The sequence below is a fragment of the Halichoerus grypus genome, chromosome 7 (assembly GCF_964656455.1).
Source record: "Halichoerus grypus chromosome 7, mHalGry1.hap1.1, whole genome shotgun sequence".
In the NCBI taxonomy this organism is placed as follows: Eukaryota; Metazoa; Chordata; class Mammalia; order Carnivora; family Phocidae; genus Halichoerus; species Halichoerus grypus.
Genome location: NC_135718.1, coordinates 74,124,452 through 74,142,913, shown reverse-complemented (window position 1 = coordinate 74,142,913; position 18,462 = coordinate 74,124,452). Strand labels below are relative to the sequence as shown.

The 18,462-nt window shown below is 39.5% G+C and overlaps 1 protein-coding gene across 3 annotated transcripts in view; it reads right to left on the bottom strand.

Annotated features, from left to right (window-relative positions):
- The window catches only part of RYR2 (ryanodine receptor 2), a 731,966-nt gene that overhangs the window by 246,991 nt on the left and 466,513 nt on the right, over positions 1–18,462 (bottom strand). For all 3 annotated transcript variants that reach the window (XM_078077755.1, XM_078077754.1, XM_078077753.1), the window contains 2 exons: positions 10,941–11,149; positions 8,843–9,017 (listed from right to left, as the gene is read on the bottom strand). In XM_078077755.1, coding sequence (XP_077933881.1) covers positions 8,843–9,017; positions 10,941–11,149 — 384 coding nt within the window. The remainder of the gene's footprint in view (positions 1–8,842; positions 9,018–10,940; positions 11,150–18,462) is intronic.

Genomic DNA, 18,462 nt, shown 5'->3' with positions numbered 1-18,462 from the left:
AGGGCAGGGGAGGAACACCCCATTCCCACTACCTCACCAAAACTGCAGAATTTCAGTGAGATAAACCTCCCCCAAAGGGGTGACGCATCATTAGAATTCCTGTTCAGGAATCTTTTGAAAAGTTTTCTCGGGCGCCTAGGTGGCTCAGTCTGTTAAGCGTCTGCCTTCGGCTCAGGTCATGATCCCCGGGTCGTGAGACTGAGTCCCACATCGGGCTCCCTCCTCAGCGGGAGCCTGCTTCTCCCTCTCCCACTCCCCCTGCTCGTGTTCCTGCTCTCGCTATCTCTCTCTCTGTCAAATAAATAAATAAAATCTTTCAAAAAAAAAAAAGAAACGTTTTCTCTGTGGAGACCTGTGTTGGAACGTGGACGGGAGACCTCTCCCCAGAGATAGGATTCCAGAGAAGGAAGCAACAAGAGGCACCAAGGTAAGAGGTAGGACACAAGACGACCAAATATTAGGGAGTTGAGGGAGATGGAAAAAAGCAAAGAAATCTGGGACTGTGGGAAAAACGACACCATTCATTTTGCTTGGAAGGCTCACCTGCAAACGTGAGGCACTGTGCTCATAAGACACAGACCATTACCATTCCTTATACCCAGACCCTTACTTTCTCTGCTGTAAGAGGAAAAATCTTGATTATTTGTGCTGGAGATCACACCCGCTTCACCTTACCAGGAACTTCCGTTAATATCATCTCTCAGACTTTTACCATCAATTTCTCCCTCTCTACTAGATTATTCCCCAAAGCTCTACAGACATGCTCATGAATCTTATTTCTTCTTTAAGAATCTCAAGTGCACAGAAGGGGAAGGTGGATTAATTACAAACTGTTGTTCCTGACACACTCTCACCATGACCTGATTTTGCTTCGTTCTTTAGTTGGAACTTTTTAGATACTGCAGTAAGCATTTGCTAACCCACCACCCAAAGGAAAACCTAGAGCCTTAATGATAGCATACATCTAACCGTATTATGCTGATTTTCCCATCTCCCTGCCTCCCTCCACCTGAAAAAAACCATTGCCCCAAATCCTGAAATCAGCACTCTCTTACTTTCTTTATATGTACTTTTAAAATATACTTTGGGGGCACCTGGGTGGCTCAGTCGGTTAAGCATCTGCCTTCTGCTCAGGTCATGATCTCAGGGTCCTGGATCGAGTCCCGCATTTGGCTTCCTGCTCAGCTGGCTGCCTGCTTCTCTCTCTCCCTCTCCCTCCGTGTGTGCGCTCTCTCTCTCCCTCTCTGGCTCTGAGTCTCTCTCAAATAAATGAACAAAATCTTTAAAAATAATAATAAAATAAAATATACTTTGAAAGTTTGGGTTGTATGTAACTTTTACAAAAATGGTAACATCCTGTGTGATTCTTGTATTCATTTCCTATTGCTTTTGTAACAAAACACCACAAATTTAGTGGCTTAAGACAAAACCAATTTATTAGCTTGTATTTCTGAAGGCCATAAGTCCAAAATGGATTTTATTGGTCTACGAGGTGTCCACAGGGCTTGTGTTCCTTCTAGGGACTCTGGACTCTGGGAAGAGTCTGGTCCCTGCCCTTTCCAGCTTCTAGAGGCTTCCTACCTTCCCTGACTCCTTACTCCTTCAGAACCAGCATCTTCAAATCTCTCTTTCTCTCTGTTATGCCCCCCTCCAGCTAACTCCAGCCTCTCTTTCTTTTTTTAATTTTATTATGTTATGTTAGTCACCATACAATACATCATTAGTTTTTGATGTGGTGATCCACGATCCATTGTTTTCCTCTTACACTGTTGGTGGGAATGCAAGTTGGTACAGCCACTTTGGAAAACAGCGTGGAGGTTCCTCAAAAATTTAAAAATAGAGCTACCCTATGACCCAGCAATTGCATTCCTGGGTATTTACCCCAAAGACACAGATGTAGTGAAAAGAAGGGCCATATGCACCCAATGTTCATAGCAGCAATGTCTGCAATAACCAAACTCTGGAAAGAGCCAATGAATGGATAAAGAAGATGTGGTCCATATATACAATGGAATATTACTCAGCCAGCCTCTCTCTTAAAAGGACCTTTGTGATTACACTGGAACCACCCAGAAAATCCAGGAGAATCTTCCAAACTCAAGATCCTTATCTTAATCACATCTGCAAAATCCCTTTGCTATGTAAGGTAATGTATTCACTGGTTTTAGGGAGTAGGACATGGACATCTTTTTGGGGCACTGTCTTTGCCTACCATAGTTATCTTTCAGGACTTACTTCTCTCCTTGAAATATTCCTATTCCACCTGTCTCTGCAGCTTCCCAGTTTATTCATCCACTCTCCTGCAGGTGTGCATTGGATGGCTTCCTGGCTTTGGCTACCATAAGCAGTGTTCCTATGCACATTCTTGTTCATGTCTCCTGCTGTCAAGATATAGAAAGGTCACTGGGGAAGTGGGATAGAATTTCTGGGCCATTGGGAGGTAAATATTCAACTTTCAGAGATACTGTCAAAGTGGTTTTTTTGTTTTGTTTTGTTTTTTAAGTGAGAGCACCATGTGCACTCCTAAGAGCAATGGAAAGGGGTCCTATGGAAAGCCAATGCTTGGTATTGCCCAATCTCTAAAAAATTTTTGCCAACAGAATGGATCTAAAATAGCATCTAATCATGGTTTACATTTCCCTGATCGTTAACTATAACAAATAGTTCCTCAAATGTTTATTGTCCATCTGAATTTCTTCTACGAGATGTCTACTCATGGCTTTTCTTCCTTTTTCTTAGTGATTTCAGTTCTTTATGTTTTTCTTAATACTAACATTTTTTTCAGTTGTTTACATTGCATTTGGGTTCCCTGACCCTACTAACAAATTGTTTTTTTCATTCCCTTTAAGGTTTTTTTGGTTGTTCTTTAAATGAAAGTTCTTAAGTTTGTGTAGATGGATTTACCAGTCTTTTATAGTCACTGGGTTTTGTTTACATTTGTTTGTTCTACTCTAAAATAAAAGTTTCCTACCCCATCGTCTAAAAAGATTTACCTATATTTCCTACCAAGAACTGCAAAGTTTTATTTTTGACATTTAAGACCTCAGTCCATTTGGAGCTGGCTGTCACATATATGGTGTGAGGAAATAATCCAATCTCATCTTTTCATTCAAATCCCATTTATCCCAAACTCCCTTTCCCCACCACCCTGACAATGCCACCCATCATATTATAAGGTTCCATACGTGGGATGATGGGTTATTCTATCATCTCTACTTTATCCTATTGATTCATTTGCCTATCTCTGCATGAATACTACTCTCTCTTAATGATTATAGCTTTAAAATAAATCCTTATTGGGGTGCCTGGGTGGCTCAGTCGGTTAAGGATCCGACTCTTGGTTTCAGCTCAGGCCATGATCTCAGGGTCGTGAAATCGAACCCTGCATCCCGCTCTGTGCTCAGCACAGAATCTGCTTAAGATCCTCTCTCTCTCTCTCTCTCTCCCTCTGCCCCTCCAGCCCCCTGCATGCATGCACACGCATGCGCGCACTTTCTCTCTAAAATAAATCAATCTTAAAAAAATCCTTATTTATTTTATCCTTCAAAATAAATACAACAGAACATATACCCTATCCTTGCTCTTCTTTATCATAAGTAATCTAGAGATTTTAGTGTTTTACTCTTTTATATACTTTTTGGAAACATTATATCAAGCCCCATGAGAAACTTCTTGAGACTTTAATGGACAAAGCACAATGTTTGGATTGAATCTATACATCAGTTTTGGAAGAATTAATATCTTAAAGCTATTGTTTTCTCTCTGAACATAATAGAGCTCTCATTTATTGAGTAATAAATCTTTTTAAAACTATTTCATTAAATTATGATTGACATATCAAAGTCTGTGCATACTTAGTGTGCACAACTTGATGAGTTTAGAGATAAGCATACACCCATGAAATCATCACAATCTACACCATGAACGTATCAGTTATCTCCAAAAGCTTACCCCTGCCCTCTTATTTTTATCACCATCATTATTATTAATGTGTGTGTGGGGGCTGTAAAATAAGAACACTTAACATCTACCTTCTTTGCAAAATTTTAGGCACTGTAATTCAGGCCTATAGTTAACTAAAGGCAGGAGCTCTCTAGGACTTACTCATCCTGTATAACTGAAGATTTGTACCCTTTGATTAATACTTCTCTATTTCTCCCTTTCCTCAGCCTCTGGCAGCCACCATTCAACTCTCTACTTCTACGGCTATTTTAGATTCATCATCTACATGTACCATGTAGTACTTAGTATTTGTCCTTCTGTATCTGGCTTATTTCACTTAGTATAATGTCCTCCAGCTATCCATGTTGTCACAAATGGCAGAATCCACTTCTCTTTTTAAGGCTGAGTAATATTCCATTGTATGTATATTTCTCATTTCTTTATTCATTCATCTGTCAAAAAGACACTTAGGTTGTTTCCTTATTATGAATAATCCTGCAACGTACCAGTTGACATTCCCACCAACAGTGTATGAGGGTTTCCTTTTCTCCACACCCTCATCAACACTTCCTATCTTTATTTCTTTTTTTTTTTGATCATAGCCATCTGACAGGTGTGAAGTGATATCTCATTATGGTGCTGATTTGCATTTCCCTGGTGATTAGTGATGTTGAGCACCTTTCCATATAACTGTTGGCCACTTGTAGGTCTTCTTTGGAGAAAAATCTATTCAGTTCCTTTGTCCATTTTTTTTAAATAGGTTATTTGTTGTTGTTTTTGCCAACAAGTTGCAAATATAATTTGAAAATTACCCTTTATCAGATATATGCCTTGCAAATATTTTTTCCCATTCCACAGGTTGCCTTTCCTTTTCTTTTTTTTTTTTTTAATTTTATTATGTTATGTTAGTCACCATACAATACATCATTAGTTTTTGATGTGGTGATCCACAATCAGGTTGCCTTTTCATTGTGTTGATGGCATCCTTTCTTGTGCAAAAGGTTTTTAATTTGATGTAACTTTGCTTATCCATTTTTTCTTTTCTTGACTACTTTTGGTGTCATCCAAAAAATCATTGCTAAGGCAACTGTCAAATAGCTTTTCCCCTATGTTTCTCCTCGTAATTTTACTTTCAGGTCTTATGAAGTCTTTAGTCCACTTTGACTTGATTTTTTTGTATAGTCACAAAAACATTGTGTATGGTCCAAAATTAGATAAAGGGTCCAATTGCTTTTTTTATGTGTGGATATCCAGTTTTCCCAACACTAGTTATTAAACAGACTATCCATTTCCCATATGTATTCTTGGTATCCTTGTCAAAGATCAGCTGACCATATATCATGAATCTCTTAATAAAGTTATTCTCTCAACAAAGTTTAATGATTTTCTCTGTAAAGGCATTCTACACCTTCTGTTAGAGTGATAACTAGTTACTGCAAGTACCTGATGTTACTGTGAAGGCTATCTTCTCCTTAATTTAGTTTCAGGGTTGCATCTAGCATGGACATGCTAACTTGCTAAATGCTTCAATTATTCCTAGTAATGTCTATAGATTCTTTACAGTTTTCTCTGCAAATAATTACATTATCTGCAAATAATGATAGATTTGTTGTTCCCTTTATTCCAATTCTCATCACTTCCAATTTTGTTTCTTGTCCTATCACAAGTTTGAAAAAGAATTTACTACAAGAGACTTTTTTTTTTTTTTTTACAACAACAGATTTCTTAGCACAGGACTGTACCGTAGTTGCTAAAGTACTAAAGATTTTGTAAGTGTTCTATATTTAACTTCTTCTTACATCTACATATCTTTATATCTGTGCCATGCTTGATTTGGCATGTTTTACCATCATCATAATTCTTCCTTATTGCTACAGAGACAGTGAACTCAAACATATATACACTGGTTATTAAAGCAATCAAAAGAACTATGTGGTAAGATCAATGGATATATATATATCTCCAATCTCTAATAGCCCTGCTCTTGTCCCCCCCCCCCGTAACATGGTAAGAATCACCTCCACTGGGCTCTTGAGGAAGTGTATCAAGAAGTGCTCCATATAAAAATGATTACTTTCAAAAAAAAAAAAAAAAAAGCTTTAGTCCCAAATTTGATTTGGGATAATCATCTCTGGCTTTACTAAGATACACTAGGTTAAGTCAGAACTCCCTTCAGGTTCTTGCTAAGGGACAGGGGTCATAGCTTGACTGGCTATGAGAACTCTGTGGATAACAGTATGAGAATGTCAACCGCTATAGGCAACATGGTTTGTGATAGAAATGACTCCTGATTAGTTAAGTGCATATGGGCTGGGAGAATTACATACACATCTATGTGAGTCCTGATGAAGAGGAATGCGTGAGGCTGCATTCCACGTGCTCAAATCCCTCTTCTCCGTCCCTCCGAGCAGACTGGCTCCAAGGATAGCCTTTGCGGTACTTTAGCAACAACAGCGCACCCCGTGGCTTTTCATACTTGCTCTCCTGTGCCCCGTGGTCTCGAGGGCTGTCACTCAGCGGTGACGGGGAAACTAAGGAGCCCGTCTCAAGGCCTCCCATTAGTTACACCCACAGCAGGCCCATTGAATTTCTTATTTTTCAGTAAGCTGTGTAAAGTTAATTGAGAGGGAAATGAAAAATTCCACTCCAAAAAGCATTTTCAAGTCACAGGCCTGGATAAACTCCATTTTATGGAAGAAGATTTAGAATTATGAGTGGCCTCTATAAAGTTAATTGCGAATGATCATGGCTATGTGAAAATAATAACCTGCCTTGGAGACCAAAAAGATACCTCCCCAGCATCTCCAACAAAAGCCCAACAATATGTACCATAAAATTTTCAGGCAATTCATCAGAATGCTATATTAACTCTATAATAGAGGTACCAAAATAAGTTTCAAGTCATTTTTTTAAATCTTAAAAATTCTGTGAAGTGTAAAGTCAAAAACGTTGTTTATAAGACTGTACCAGACAGACTCGCTCCGAGTCTATTTCACCTCCACAATGTGACTGACTGGTCTTTGCAACGGCACTGCAAGCATTAACATTTGTCATGTGCTTAAATAGTATGGATGGGCATTCCACGCTGTTTATAATTCTAACATCATTCTCTGAATCTACGTGGCATAAATTAAGCAAACAGAACTCACACAGTCATTTCCTTCCAATGAAGGAAGGCACAGTATACAACAATTTTTAAATAACAACCAATTAAAAAAATAAAAGCTCAGGTCACATCTATCAATATAGACAGAACCCACAGAAAAAGCCCCTCTCCCACCTTCCCCCGATACATTAACACTCATAAAGACAATCCCACAGAAAGGGAGACCGGTGATCGGTTGGTAGAGGGCCAGTTTTACCACCCAGAGATGCAGGTGTGCAAAACAGAAATTAAGTTATAAAAATGTAGAATTCTGGGGTGCCTGGGTGGCTCAGTCAGTTAAGTGGCTGCCCTCGGCTCAGGTCATGATCTCAGGGTCCTGGGATAGAGCCCCATATCAAGTTCCCTGCTTACTGGGGAGTCTGCTTCTCCCTCTCCCCCTACACCCCTACTCATGCTCTCTCTCTCTCTCAGATAAATACAATCTTTTAAAAAAATGTAGAATTCCTATCACTTTTGCAAATCTGCATTTGAGAAATGATGGTCATACCTGTTTACAAGCTTATTGAATGAATGAATATAGAACTTAATGCAAATAATGAGGGGGCTAACTTTTTGAGGATCAGTGATTTTTTTTTAAGATTTTATTCATCCATTTGAGAGAGAGAGAGAGAGAGAGCACGCATGAGCAGGGGGAGGGGCATAAAGAGGGGAGAAGCAGACTCCCTGCTGAGCAAGGAACCGACATGAATGACATGTACCTGGGGCTCGTGGGGCTTCATGGACCCCAAGACCATGACCTGAGCCAATCAAAATCAAGAGCTGGTCGCTTAACCAACTGAGCCACCCAAGCACCCCTCCAAAAGCCATTTTGAAAAAAAAATGTGTTAGTTCATTTTAAGATGAGATATTTATATATTTTACTAATTCTTTGTACTGTATTTTTGTACTGTCTTGTTTTCATGCTCTAGAGCAACACCATTGAATACAACTTCCTGTGATGCTGTAAGTGTTCTCCGTCCGTGCTGTTCAAGAGGGCCACCATTAGCCACAGATGGGCACTACGTACTTGAAATGGAACAAGTGCCGCTAGGAAACTCAATTTTAGCAGTATTTCATTTCAACTAATGTGAATTCAAATAACCCCACGTGGCCAGTGACCACCTTCCTGGAAGTGCGGCTCTGATGAATAAATGCTCTTTCATTTTTCATTTGTTTCATGAAGGGCTTTCAACTTCCCTTTACAACCTTGCTCAAGGTCATCTCAGATCCCTGCGTCGTGCTTCTTCAATTTAGAGTTTCTCTAGTAAATAGAAAGCATTCCAGTATTGACTTCCCTGGGCATACTGTAATCTACACAAAAATAGGACAATGTTTTATTAATCTCTGTCATCTCAGCATCCGGCAGAGGGCCTGGCCTGTGGTGGGTTCTCATTACGTTTTTGTGAAATGAATGAACAGAAAGAAGCCATCAGCGGCTGATTATACAGGGAAGTTCTAAGTGAAAATTTCACGTTTGTGGAAAACTATCCTTTTGCCTGCCATTTATTTTCTTATTCACATGCATAAAAGCCATTTCTACCTTATTGAAATCCTAGCTAAGTAGTAGAGGTGGTATTTCTGCTAAAGTAATTTCAAGGGGGTCTGATCAAATGAGCCACATGGCAACCCTGCAATTTACAGCTGCAACTCGTCTTCTCGTTCACCCTCAAGGATGGCTGGTTATGAAGCATGAGAGCAAACACTCGCTCATTCCTGCTGCAGACCTGAAAGCAACACCAAATGCAGAACACTTACCATCACCAACATCAAAGTCCTTGAACGCCAGTTCTGAGCCCGAATCATCAAGAAGGATTTCGCCATTCAGCGTGAACATCATGGTGTGCTCTGTCATGTCAACCATGCACCCCACCACATCGCCTGCTTGCCAAGAGCGCCCATAGTGCTCATTACCCTGGTGCCACCGCTGGGCCTAGGGACAGAAGAGTCACTTGTCACAGGAAAAGCCAGGAGAAGAGGACCCACCCACAACCCACCACTGCTGGCATGACTCACAGCAGCTCCTTCTGCGAACACAGCAGGAGGAAGGACTGAGTCCTACCGCACGCATCAGTGTGGCGTGATGCCCCAGCTGACGTGGAGGTGTCTGGGAATTCTGAATCCCTCATACTAACATTGTCTGTTATTGAATCTTGAGGAAAGACCCAAATGCTATTTCATGATTTTGAGAAACAATTAATTTAAAAATCTAACCCAACATACTTTCTATTAAAAAAACAAAACCCTCTAAGTCTTTAGAAATGAATTTTTTGCACTAAAATGAATGTTTCCCAGGATATGGGTTGTTTTTCTCTATTTCCCAAAATACAAAGAACTGTGAGTAGAGAATGAAGCTGAGAACTTATCATTGGAAATGACATTCTAATTTTCATCTATTTCAAAATACAATTCCATTCATTGGAACCAATGGCACGGATACATTAACAGAACAGGAATCTTGAAACATTTCAGTATATACTAAAACCAAAAAAGCTTCAAATCAAACCTAAAAGATATTTACTGAAATAATGAGTCAAAAATTAAATACACACGCCAACAATGTCTTGTATACATAGGTGAAATCACATAAATACATCTCAAACATAGTTTTGATAATGTGACTTTTGAATCTCTAAATATAGTCCACTGATTTATGGGTACAAAATTAGTTATATTATTTTGTCAGATAAATCTTTTCATTTTTCCTCATAAGAACTGCCTCCACTGTGAATTGGTATGTAAGGGGGGAGAGTCACCAATGCAAAGCAGTAATATGATTATTCCCAAGCACAATACATTGTACTTTTTAAAAATCTATTCCAGTGAATTAGGTATCCAAAGATGTTAAATTTTCCATATGAAGTAAAAAACACGTTCAGGAAATGTGGTGTTTCAAAACAAAGTGGGTCAGTTGTTCCAGAAGACACAATATTAACTTCTAGCCTAGAAATGCTTTCTCACACATGCATACCTCAGTACATGAGATATGTATAAATGTCAAATCTCTTCATGATTGCTTATTTATTCTAATTTTCCTTTTTTAATTAAAAATAACTTTTCCCTTCATATGAGAAGGAATGCAAATTCATGAAGAAAATAAGAAAATAAGATAAAGGAATAAAATATAATTTTATCAATCAAAAATGGCTATCATTATCCTACTGTAGACAGATTCATATATACATATTTTTTATTTTAAAATATTTTTACACATAAAATAATTTTTAAACATTTATATAATGCCTAAGTAAATAATGAACAAGCACCTGACCAGCTTCCATCCACCATAAGAAAATTTACTAATAATATATACAATGGAATATTATGCAGCCATCAAAAGGAATGAGATCTTGCCATTTGCAATGACATGGATGGAACTGGAGGGTGTTATGCTGAGCGAAATAAGTCAATCAGAAAATGAAAACTTTTTGTGATTTTAAACAACACTGTCTTAAGCATTCTCATGGCTATTAAATGCGTACACCTACCATTATTGCTTGAGGATAAATTCCTTCTATGGAATTGCTGCATCAAAGTGTATGCATTTTTAATTAGCATATGCATTTTTAACACTTCTGACAAAGATGATTCATGTTTTTGATAACAATGGAGAAGCAATGTTTTACTTCTTGAATTTCACTGGGGGGGGGGGGGTGGAGGGGAATGTTTTGAGATCACAAGGACCAGGAGCCTTTTTTTCCGGGTTTGTGCTCCAGAAAGTCCTAATGTTGCTGCCCTCCCCAAAGGAGTGACGGCAATGGAGGCACACACAGACGTACATGCCCTGGGAGACAGGAGCCTACAAAATCAGGAGCCTATGAACTTCAGCGTCTGGTGCTCAGCAAAGTATACTCACCTTGAAGCCATCAAAAGCAAAGGCACGTTCGTCAGAGCCAAGCTCTTGATCAGGCTGACAGCCTGGCCTGCTCCAGCCAACCCTCATGTCGCCCGCAGTGACTGCCTCGAACTCAAAATACCACCTTCCTGCCTTGACAGCGTAGGTCTTCTCAGCACGGAAGATTCGGAACCGCTCCCCGGTGCCACTACACACTTCCGCTCTGGCAGCTGTGAAGGTAAAGAGATCCTAGGGATCAATGGGTGGGAAATTGAAAGAGAAGGGAGGATGTCCCATAACATCTGTAATTAAAAGTTAACAGGGATGATGGTAACCATACGGTCTTTCTTACCCAGGCTCACATTTTATGAAGTGTTTCCATACACATGGATCAGCCACCATCCCATGGAACCAGACTGGAGAAAGGGAAAGCACAAGGGCTCCCACTGGAGAGACTGGTTGGCAAACCTCAGTAACATTGCAAGGGTGGGCAGTGCTTCCTCCGTTAGCCCCAGGTTCAGGAGGGAACTCTGTGCAGGGGAAAGCCTCCCAGCCTCTTGGTGGTTTGGCAGTGGAATCTGAGATGAACTTGAGGTCATGGATGGAAAAAAGTCAATAAAAGAGACCTGAACTGTTCTGCCCAAGAAATGAATAGACATTTGGGGGTGTGGGAGAAGAAGGAAGAAGCAGCCAGAAGGTGAGAAAGAGAGAGAAAGCAACAAGGTAAAGAGATAAATAGCAGAGAAGGGTAACCATTGACTAATTTCCCAGACAGGATGGCTAAGAGCAAAGCTCTGCTAATATCTCACACCTTCATCATAATGTGCTACACATACAAATGTTGTGTTTAAGTTTTGAGGAAAAAGAAAAGGGCCAAGTCCAACATCAAGGATCAGTGTGGTGCAAAGGGGAGGGGCATATGTATATGTAAAAATAAGATGCACATGGATGGAAAATGCCAGGAATACAAAACCTCAGACCAAGGGGCCTGGAGCCAGGACAGCCATGAGAACATAAGTCCTTAGAAAATCACAGGGCATGAGGACAAGGGTCCACTGAGTTGATATGTCAAAGGATAAACTGTCAGCTCAGCTAAGATCTGGGTTAGACAGAAGACAACATTTAAGTGACATTGACCAAAGTCACACAACTAACAAATGGAAGAATTCCAGAGCTGCCCAATGCTACAGCCCCTGTTCTTTCCATTCTGCCTCCAACAGCAGGCACAGAATCAACAGGTCCTGGTTAAATATTAGTTCTCATCTGTTTTCCCTTCAGGAGATGGGAACGACCTTATAAATAATAGAAGTTTAATATCAGCTTAACCATGATTTGATATGAACAAACAAGAACTATAAAAATAATTCAAATAAGCTTTCAAGGGTGCCAATAAACACACAGCCAGATCATCTACTGAAGATTAGACTGGCATCAAGAAACAATGGACTAAGATGTTTCTATTGATTGCAGGACACACAGGTGAACTGTATCTCTTGATAAATCTTCCAAAAGCTGGATTAAGCTTAAGCTTCTGAATAGGCAATACTTTGTTGTTCCATCTCCCCCCCCCACTTACATACCCATGCACACCCCTAACAACCTAGTCTGCTCCAAGCAACTGTCATGTCTCTAGCAGTGACAGCCTCAAATTCAAAACGCCAACTTGCATGGGTGCTCACACACACACACACACACACACACACATCATGCAATACATTCAAACATCTCGCTGAAAAATGCACTAATAGTTTAAAAATAAGACATTCATAATAGTATATGGAGCATGCTGCATGTACGAAATCCTCTGAAGAGGAAAAAGTTTGCTTCTAATACATTCAAGTTGGGGGTGGACAGGAACCTGAATGAGAAACATCTCTATGGTGAAGGATAAAAAACTCTCATGTCTGTTACTTAGTAACAATGATTTTTGGGAGATAGGAGAGCAAACTGCTTTTTGAGGAAAAAAATATGATCAGATTTTATGATACTTAGAGGCGGTTACTGCAATTAAGAAAATAGCCCAGGGGCACCTGGCTGGCTGTCGGTAAAGCATGCGATGCTTGATCTCAATGTTATGAGTTCGAGCCCCACAGTGGGTGTGGAGCCTACTTAAAAAAAAATTCTAAATATTGCAATAGTAAAAAAAGAAGTCAAATTTTCAGATGTAATATTTCCTCAAGTAACGGCACACTGATCCATTACTTCCTTAAGTCATGGTTGCAACCTTCCCTGAATTACTGTAAGGCATACAGGATATTGAACCATGATCCACACGGACATTTGGAAGTTACTTTTCATGAAAGAAAAAAGTTCCCGTGTAGTTATCCATATTTTTAATTATGTCAACATTTGCAGATAAAATCATACACTGTATTCTAGTATGTACTAATAAATTAAACTCCCAATTTCCTAAGGATAAAATATTCTGTTCTTTAGAAAACTAAAATACTGAAAGAAACTCACAAGTTCTTTTTTCCCTTTTTATGTTTCCAGGCCATTGGACCCCACTCACATGCACAGTGTTTTCAAGGAAAGCAAACAAATTTTAATATGAGCTTACATCAAGTATGTTGGAAGGCAAATTTGGTATAAAAATGTAACAGATCATTTCCTTAAAAAGCCACTACAAATTTCTCTTGGTAATAAGATTTACCAAGAAAAATCTCTACATACAGATAATGAAAATAGGGGGCAGCATATGGAAAATGTGTGGCAATCACAGGCACCAATGCAGAATGTCTTGGTCCTGGTATTTTTTTTTCCTGACCTTAGCTGCCGCATTATTCTTACACTCATTGATGAGACTCGACCTGAACTGGAAGTGCACATGCTATTCATAGACACCATTATGCAAGGGACTTGTAACCTCCATGGATCTTCTTCCAAACGTCTGTATGATTCATGGTTCCTATTCTATATTTTTTACATTAGTTTAGGGCAGCTTACAACCATGGTTGCAAGAAGCAACAGTTCAGCATTCTATTTCTTGATAAAATACTAACATTAAATGGAAATCTGGATCTATGGAAGTTAAAAAAAAAAAAGATCCCAGGCAATCTGTAACAATTTCTTTTGCATACCCCTTGGCATCGATCATCTGGACACAAAGCAGGTGTTCTTTAAGTAGCTGTGAGATTGTATCTAGGAACAAAGACTTTCCTGAGCCTGGACACAGGAGCCCAGGCAAATACCTAACGGTCAGTGTTAGTCTCAAAGGCATAGAGCTCTCCCCCCAAATATGTAATTCTTATGCTTTCCTTAATTTTAAACACTATACATTCATATAAGTTTGGTAGGTGATTCTAGCTCATGTAAGTATGTATAGATGATTTTCTTATATTGTTATAATAAACATAATAATAACTGATGTTAAAAAAATGAACCATTAGCCCATGTATTCCTGGTGAATTTTATCAAGGATATTGATACTCAAAGAAGAAATTCAGGAATTGTGCCTTTAACAAACCACCTCAAGATAAATGGTAAGGCCTGATAAAATCCTGTGTTCCCAGGACCCCAGGGATCCTGGCACAAAGAGGGCACACACCAATGACTGACCAAATAGGACCTAAAGCATCCATACATGCTCTACTCCAAAACCTACTTTTAAAAGATACTTACCACTAGGGGGCAGTCAAGATCTAATTATGTATTAAAAAATGTAAGTTACTTAGAATAAGCTATAAAGGAAGGCAGGCTAGTCTCTTTAAAAATTTTATACATATCTAAAAAAATTTCTACACATATCCTTCAGGTGTGTTTACACATAACAATTTTAAAAATTATTGATACTAACCAGTCATCCTTTCAACTTCCTGGTATTATTTCTAATAAAACAATTCAAACCTTGATAAAACCTTGTGGGAAGAATAACTTAGTGTTTCAAATGTCTTAAAATGTTATTTAGAACAATACTCCAAAGGTAGTATGTTTCACATACTGAGTTCATATTCAAGGTGTAATATGTAAGCATTCTGCTGATGAACAGAAAACAAATTATAACCCAACCGTGATTTAAGTACATAGGGTTAGATTCAATTTTATCAAAATTTTTATGCCCTTAACTTTTTTTTAATGTCAGCAAGGGCAACACAGCCAGTTATGTTTTTAATCTTATCTCAGTGATCACCAGATTTATTTTGCTTTATTCCATAAAATCTCTCCCATCTATCTTTTAATTTCCATGTTCACCATCCTTGTTCTGAAAATCACAAATTTTCCAAAGCTTCCCAACTGGTCTCTCTATCTCCGAGCACTCTCCCCCTCCAATCTGTTCCTTCCCACTGTTGCCATAGTTATATTGCTATTGTAAACTGTGATCACACATCAAGCTTTTGCTTTAAAACTTCCTGAGGCTAGAATTCCTTGCACAAATTTATCCACATTTCTTAGCTGGGCTTTCAAGATATTCCATATTTTGTCCTAATCCTTCACCTTCAACCAGTAGTGTTTTCTCCCCACTTGGAGCTCATAATTTTGCCCAACGAGACTACCAATCATCCCTCAACTCTTACTATACTTAATTACATCAGATATAATTTCCCTCTGGCAGAAATGCTCTCCTCATCTACTCTCTACTTGACATTTTGATCGCTTCCACACCCAACTCAGACGTCATTTTCTCCCCTTATTGATTCCTTCAATTAGAAAATAAATCTTTCTTATGCATTTTCCATAAAGAACAGTCAAACCCCGGGGCGCCTGGGTGGCTCAGTCGTTAAGCATCTGCCTTCGGCTCAGGTCATGGTCCCAGGGTCCTGGGATCAAGCCCCACATCGGGCTCTCCACTCAGCGGGAAGCCTGTTTCTCCCTCTCACACTCCCCCTGCTTATGTTCCCTCTCTCGCTGTGTCTCTCTCTGTCAAATAAATAAAATCTTTAAAAAAAAAAAAAAAGAACAGTCAAATCCCTACTATGAGGTAGGCATTCTATCGTATACGGGGACACAGTGGTAGACAAGAAACAGGATCTCAGCCTTCACCGTGGAGTATACTACACTAGCCTACCTCTTGCCCATGGAACTTCGATGAGACAAACTTACCCACCAACAATCAATAGTTCTCTCTAAATTCCCAACTTTCAGATACCATGCCATCCTCTGATCACCACCTTTTCCTTCTAGTTTCCTCATTTCCTGCACAAACACATTCACTCCTTGAACACATTAACTTCTTCCTAGGCTTCCCTTATCTAGATAGCCTTTGATGTCTTCGGCCCTATTTCTCTTCTCCTTATTTGCTGTCAATCCCAATCTTTGTCTGATTTCAGGGTCTTCGTTCTCCTCAACATCCATACTTGTTCTGCTGACCGTGCTGGAAAGCACAGGCACACGGCAGATTGGCACCACTACTAGACTAGCTCATAGTCTCCAATCTCAATGGGACCCTTAATGTTTCTCTGCACTCTTTTTATCTGTTCGCAACCAGCTCTCTGTTACATCCCACAAAACGGCCATTTCTAATTTTTATTGTTGAGTGTCATCAGCAAGACAGAGTAAAGACCTCCAAAAATCCTCTTCTATAAAACTAATGAGAACACTGGAAAAAACTGTCAAAATCAACTTTTCAGAGCTCTAGAAATTAGCCAAAGTCTGGCAACAAGATGGGCCATGTTATTTGATCAAAGTGGATGAATGTTTATTAAGGACAGCAGGCTTACTGGGGTTTTAACTTGCTTTGGTGCCATCCCCTTCTCTCTAGCTACATGGCACACTGAAAACCAATAGCCTCTTCATTACAGTGAAAATCAGCACCCTAGACGCCTCGAGAGGGAACAAAACGGAATCAGCATGAGTATGATGTCTCACCAAATAGAGAATATCAGTAGAGACTGAGATTATAAAAAAGAACCAAATAGAAATTCTGGAAAAGTACAATAACAGAAAATAAAATTCCACTAGAGGGGCTCACCTGTAGGTTTAAGCTAGCAAAAGACAGAATCAATGAACCTGAAGATAGATCTACTGAGATTATCAAGTATGAAAAACTGGGGGGAAAAAAGGAATGAAAAAATAAACAGCCACAGAGGCCTGTGGGACACAATCAAGTGTGCCAACCTACACATAATGGACATCTCAGCAGGAGAGAGGAAAAGGGCAGAAAGAATATATAAAGAAACAATGATCACTCTCCAAATTTGATGATATTCATTTATAGTTCCAAGAAGCTCAACAAAATCCAAGTAGGGTAAACTCAAAGAAATCCACACTAGACACATTATAATCAAATTACTGAAAGACAAAGAATCTTGAAAGGACCAAGAGAGAAGCAACACATCCCATACAAGATCTTTAATAAGAGTAACAACTAGTGTCTCATCAGAAAACACTGGGGGCCAGAAGGCAGTGACAGGACATATACATAGTGCTGAAGGAAAGAAAAAGAAAAGCCAACCTAGAAATCTACATTTGGCAAATCTTCACTGTTCCCTTCAAGGCTTCCAACACAGTCCAGCCCTCTCCCACTCCTGCCCCCTTAGCAAATAAGTTCACTTTATAGTTCAACAGAAAATAGGACCCATGTAGCAAGAATTCCCTGTTCTTTGTCCTGACTTTCCATGAAAACAGGTCTACATTCTCTTCAATCCTTACCTCTTTCCTCTTTAGGGGAGCAGATGTTCTCCCTATTATATTAAGCCAGTCCCTTCATCCATGCTCTGAATTCACTCCCCACCCTCTCAGACACTACATTTCATCTAGCTCCTTTCCTTTCTCATCAACCTCCTACTTTCTGCTGGTTCTTTCCCTGAGCATAAAAAAATGTCCAAATGCCACCCATAAAAATAAATAAATAAATGGAATCTTTAATCCTTTCTTCCTCTCTAGCGGACAGTCTCAGCTTTATACTTACATATGGAACTGAGTCCTGGTAGCTCTGTCTAGTGTCTCGCATGCATTTCAAACTCAACATGTTTTACTTTTTTTTTTTTTTAATAGAGGGGGAGAGAGAGAGAGAGACAGAGAGAGAGAGAGGAGGGAGGAAGGGCAGAGGGAGAGGGAGAATCTTAAGCAGGCTCCATGTACAGCACAATTCTGAAATCGTGACCTGAGCTGAAATCAAGACTCAGACGCATAACCGACTGAGCCACTCAGGCACCCCAAACTCAACATGTTTAAAGTCAAACTTGGAATCTCCCCAATATCCCATCTCTATCTGCTCTGACTCCCATGTTCCCTGTGAATGTGGATGTACTTGACATCTACCAACCCAGAAACCATCCCTGACACCCCCTTTGTCCTTCTGCTGATTCTACTTCTAAATATCAAATGATTCTGTCCTGTTCTCTCTGTGCACAGTATTGCCAAAGCTTAGGACTCAACACTCCTCATCTATGCTTCTTTTATAGCCAAACTGTTGTCTTCACCTCCACTTATGTTCACATTCAACCCATTCTCCCAAGAGTCACTAGATTTTTTTTTTAATAGAGAAATCTTTCTTATTTTTTTTCAATCACTGCCTCCTCTACTTCATTTCCTGCCACTTCTCAGACTCTACATTTAGCCACACAAAGCTGAAATCCCCATGTGCAATGTTCCCTTGTGGCTC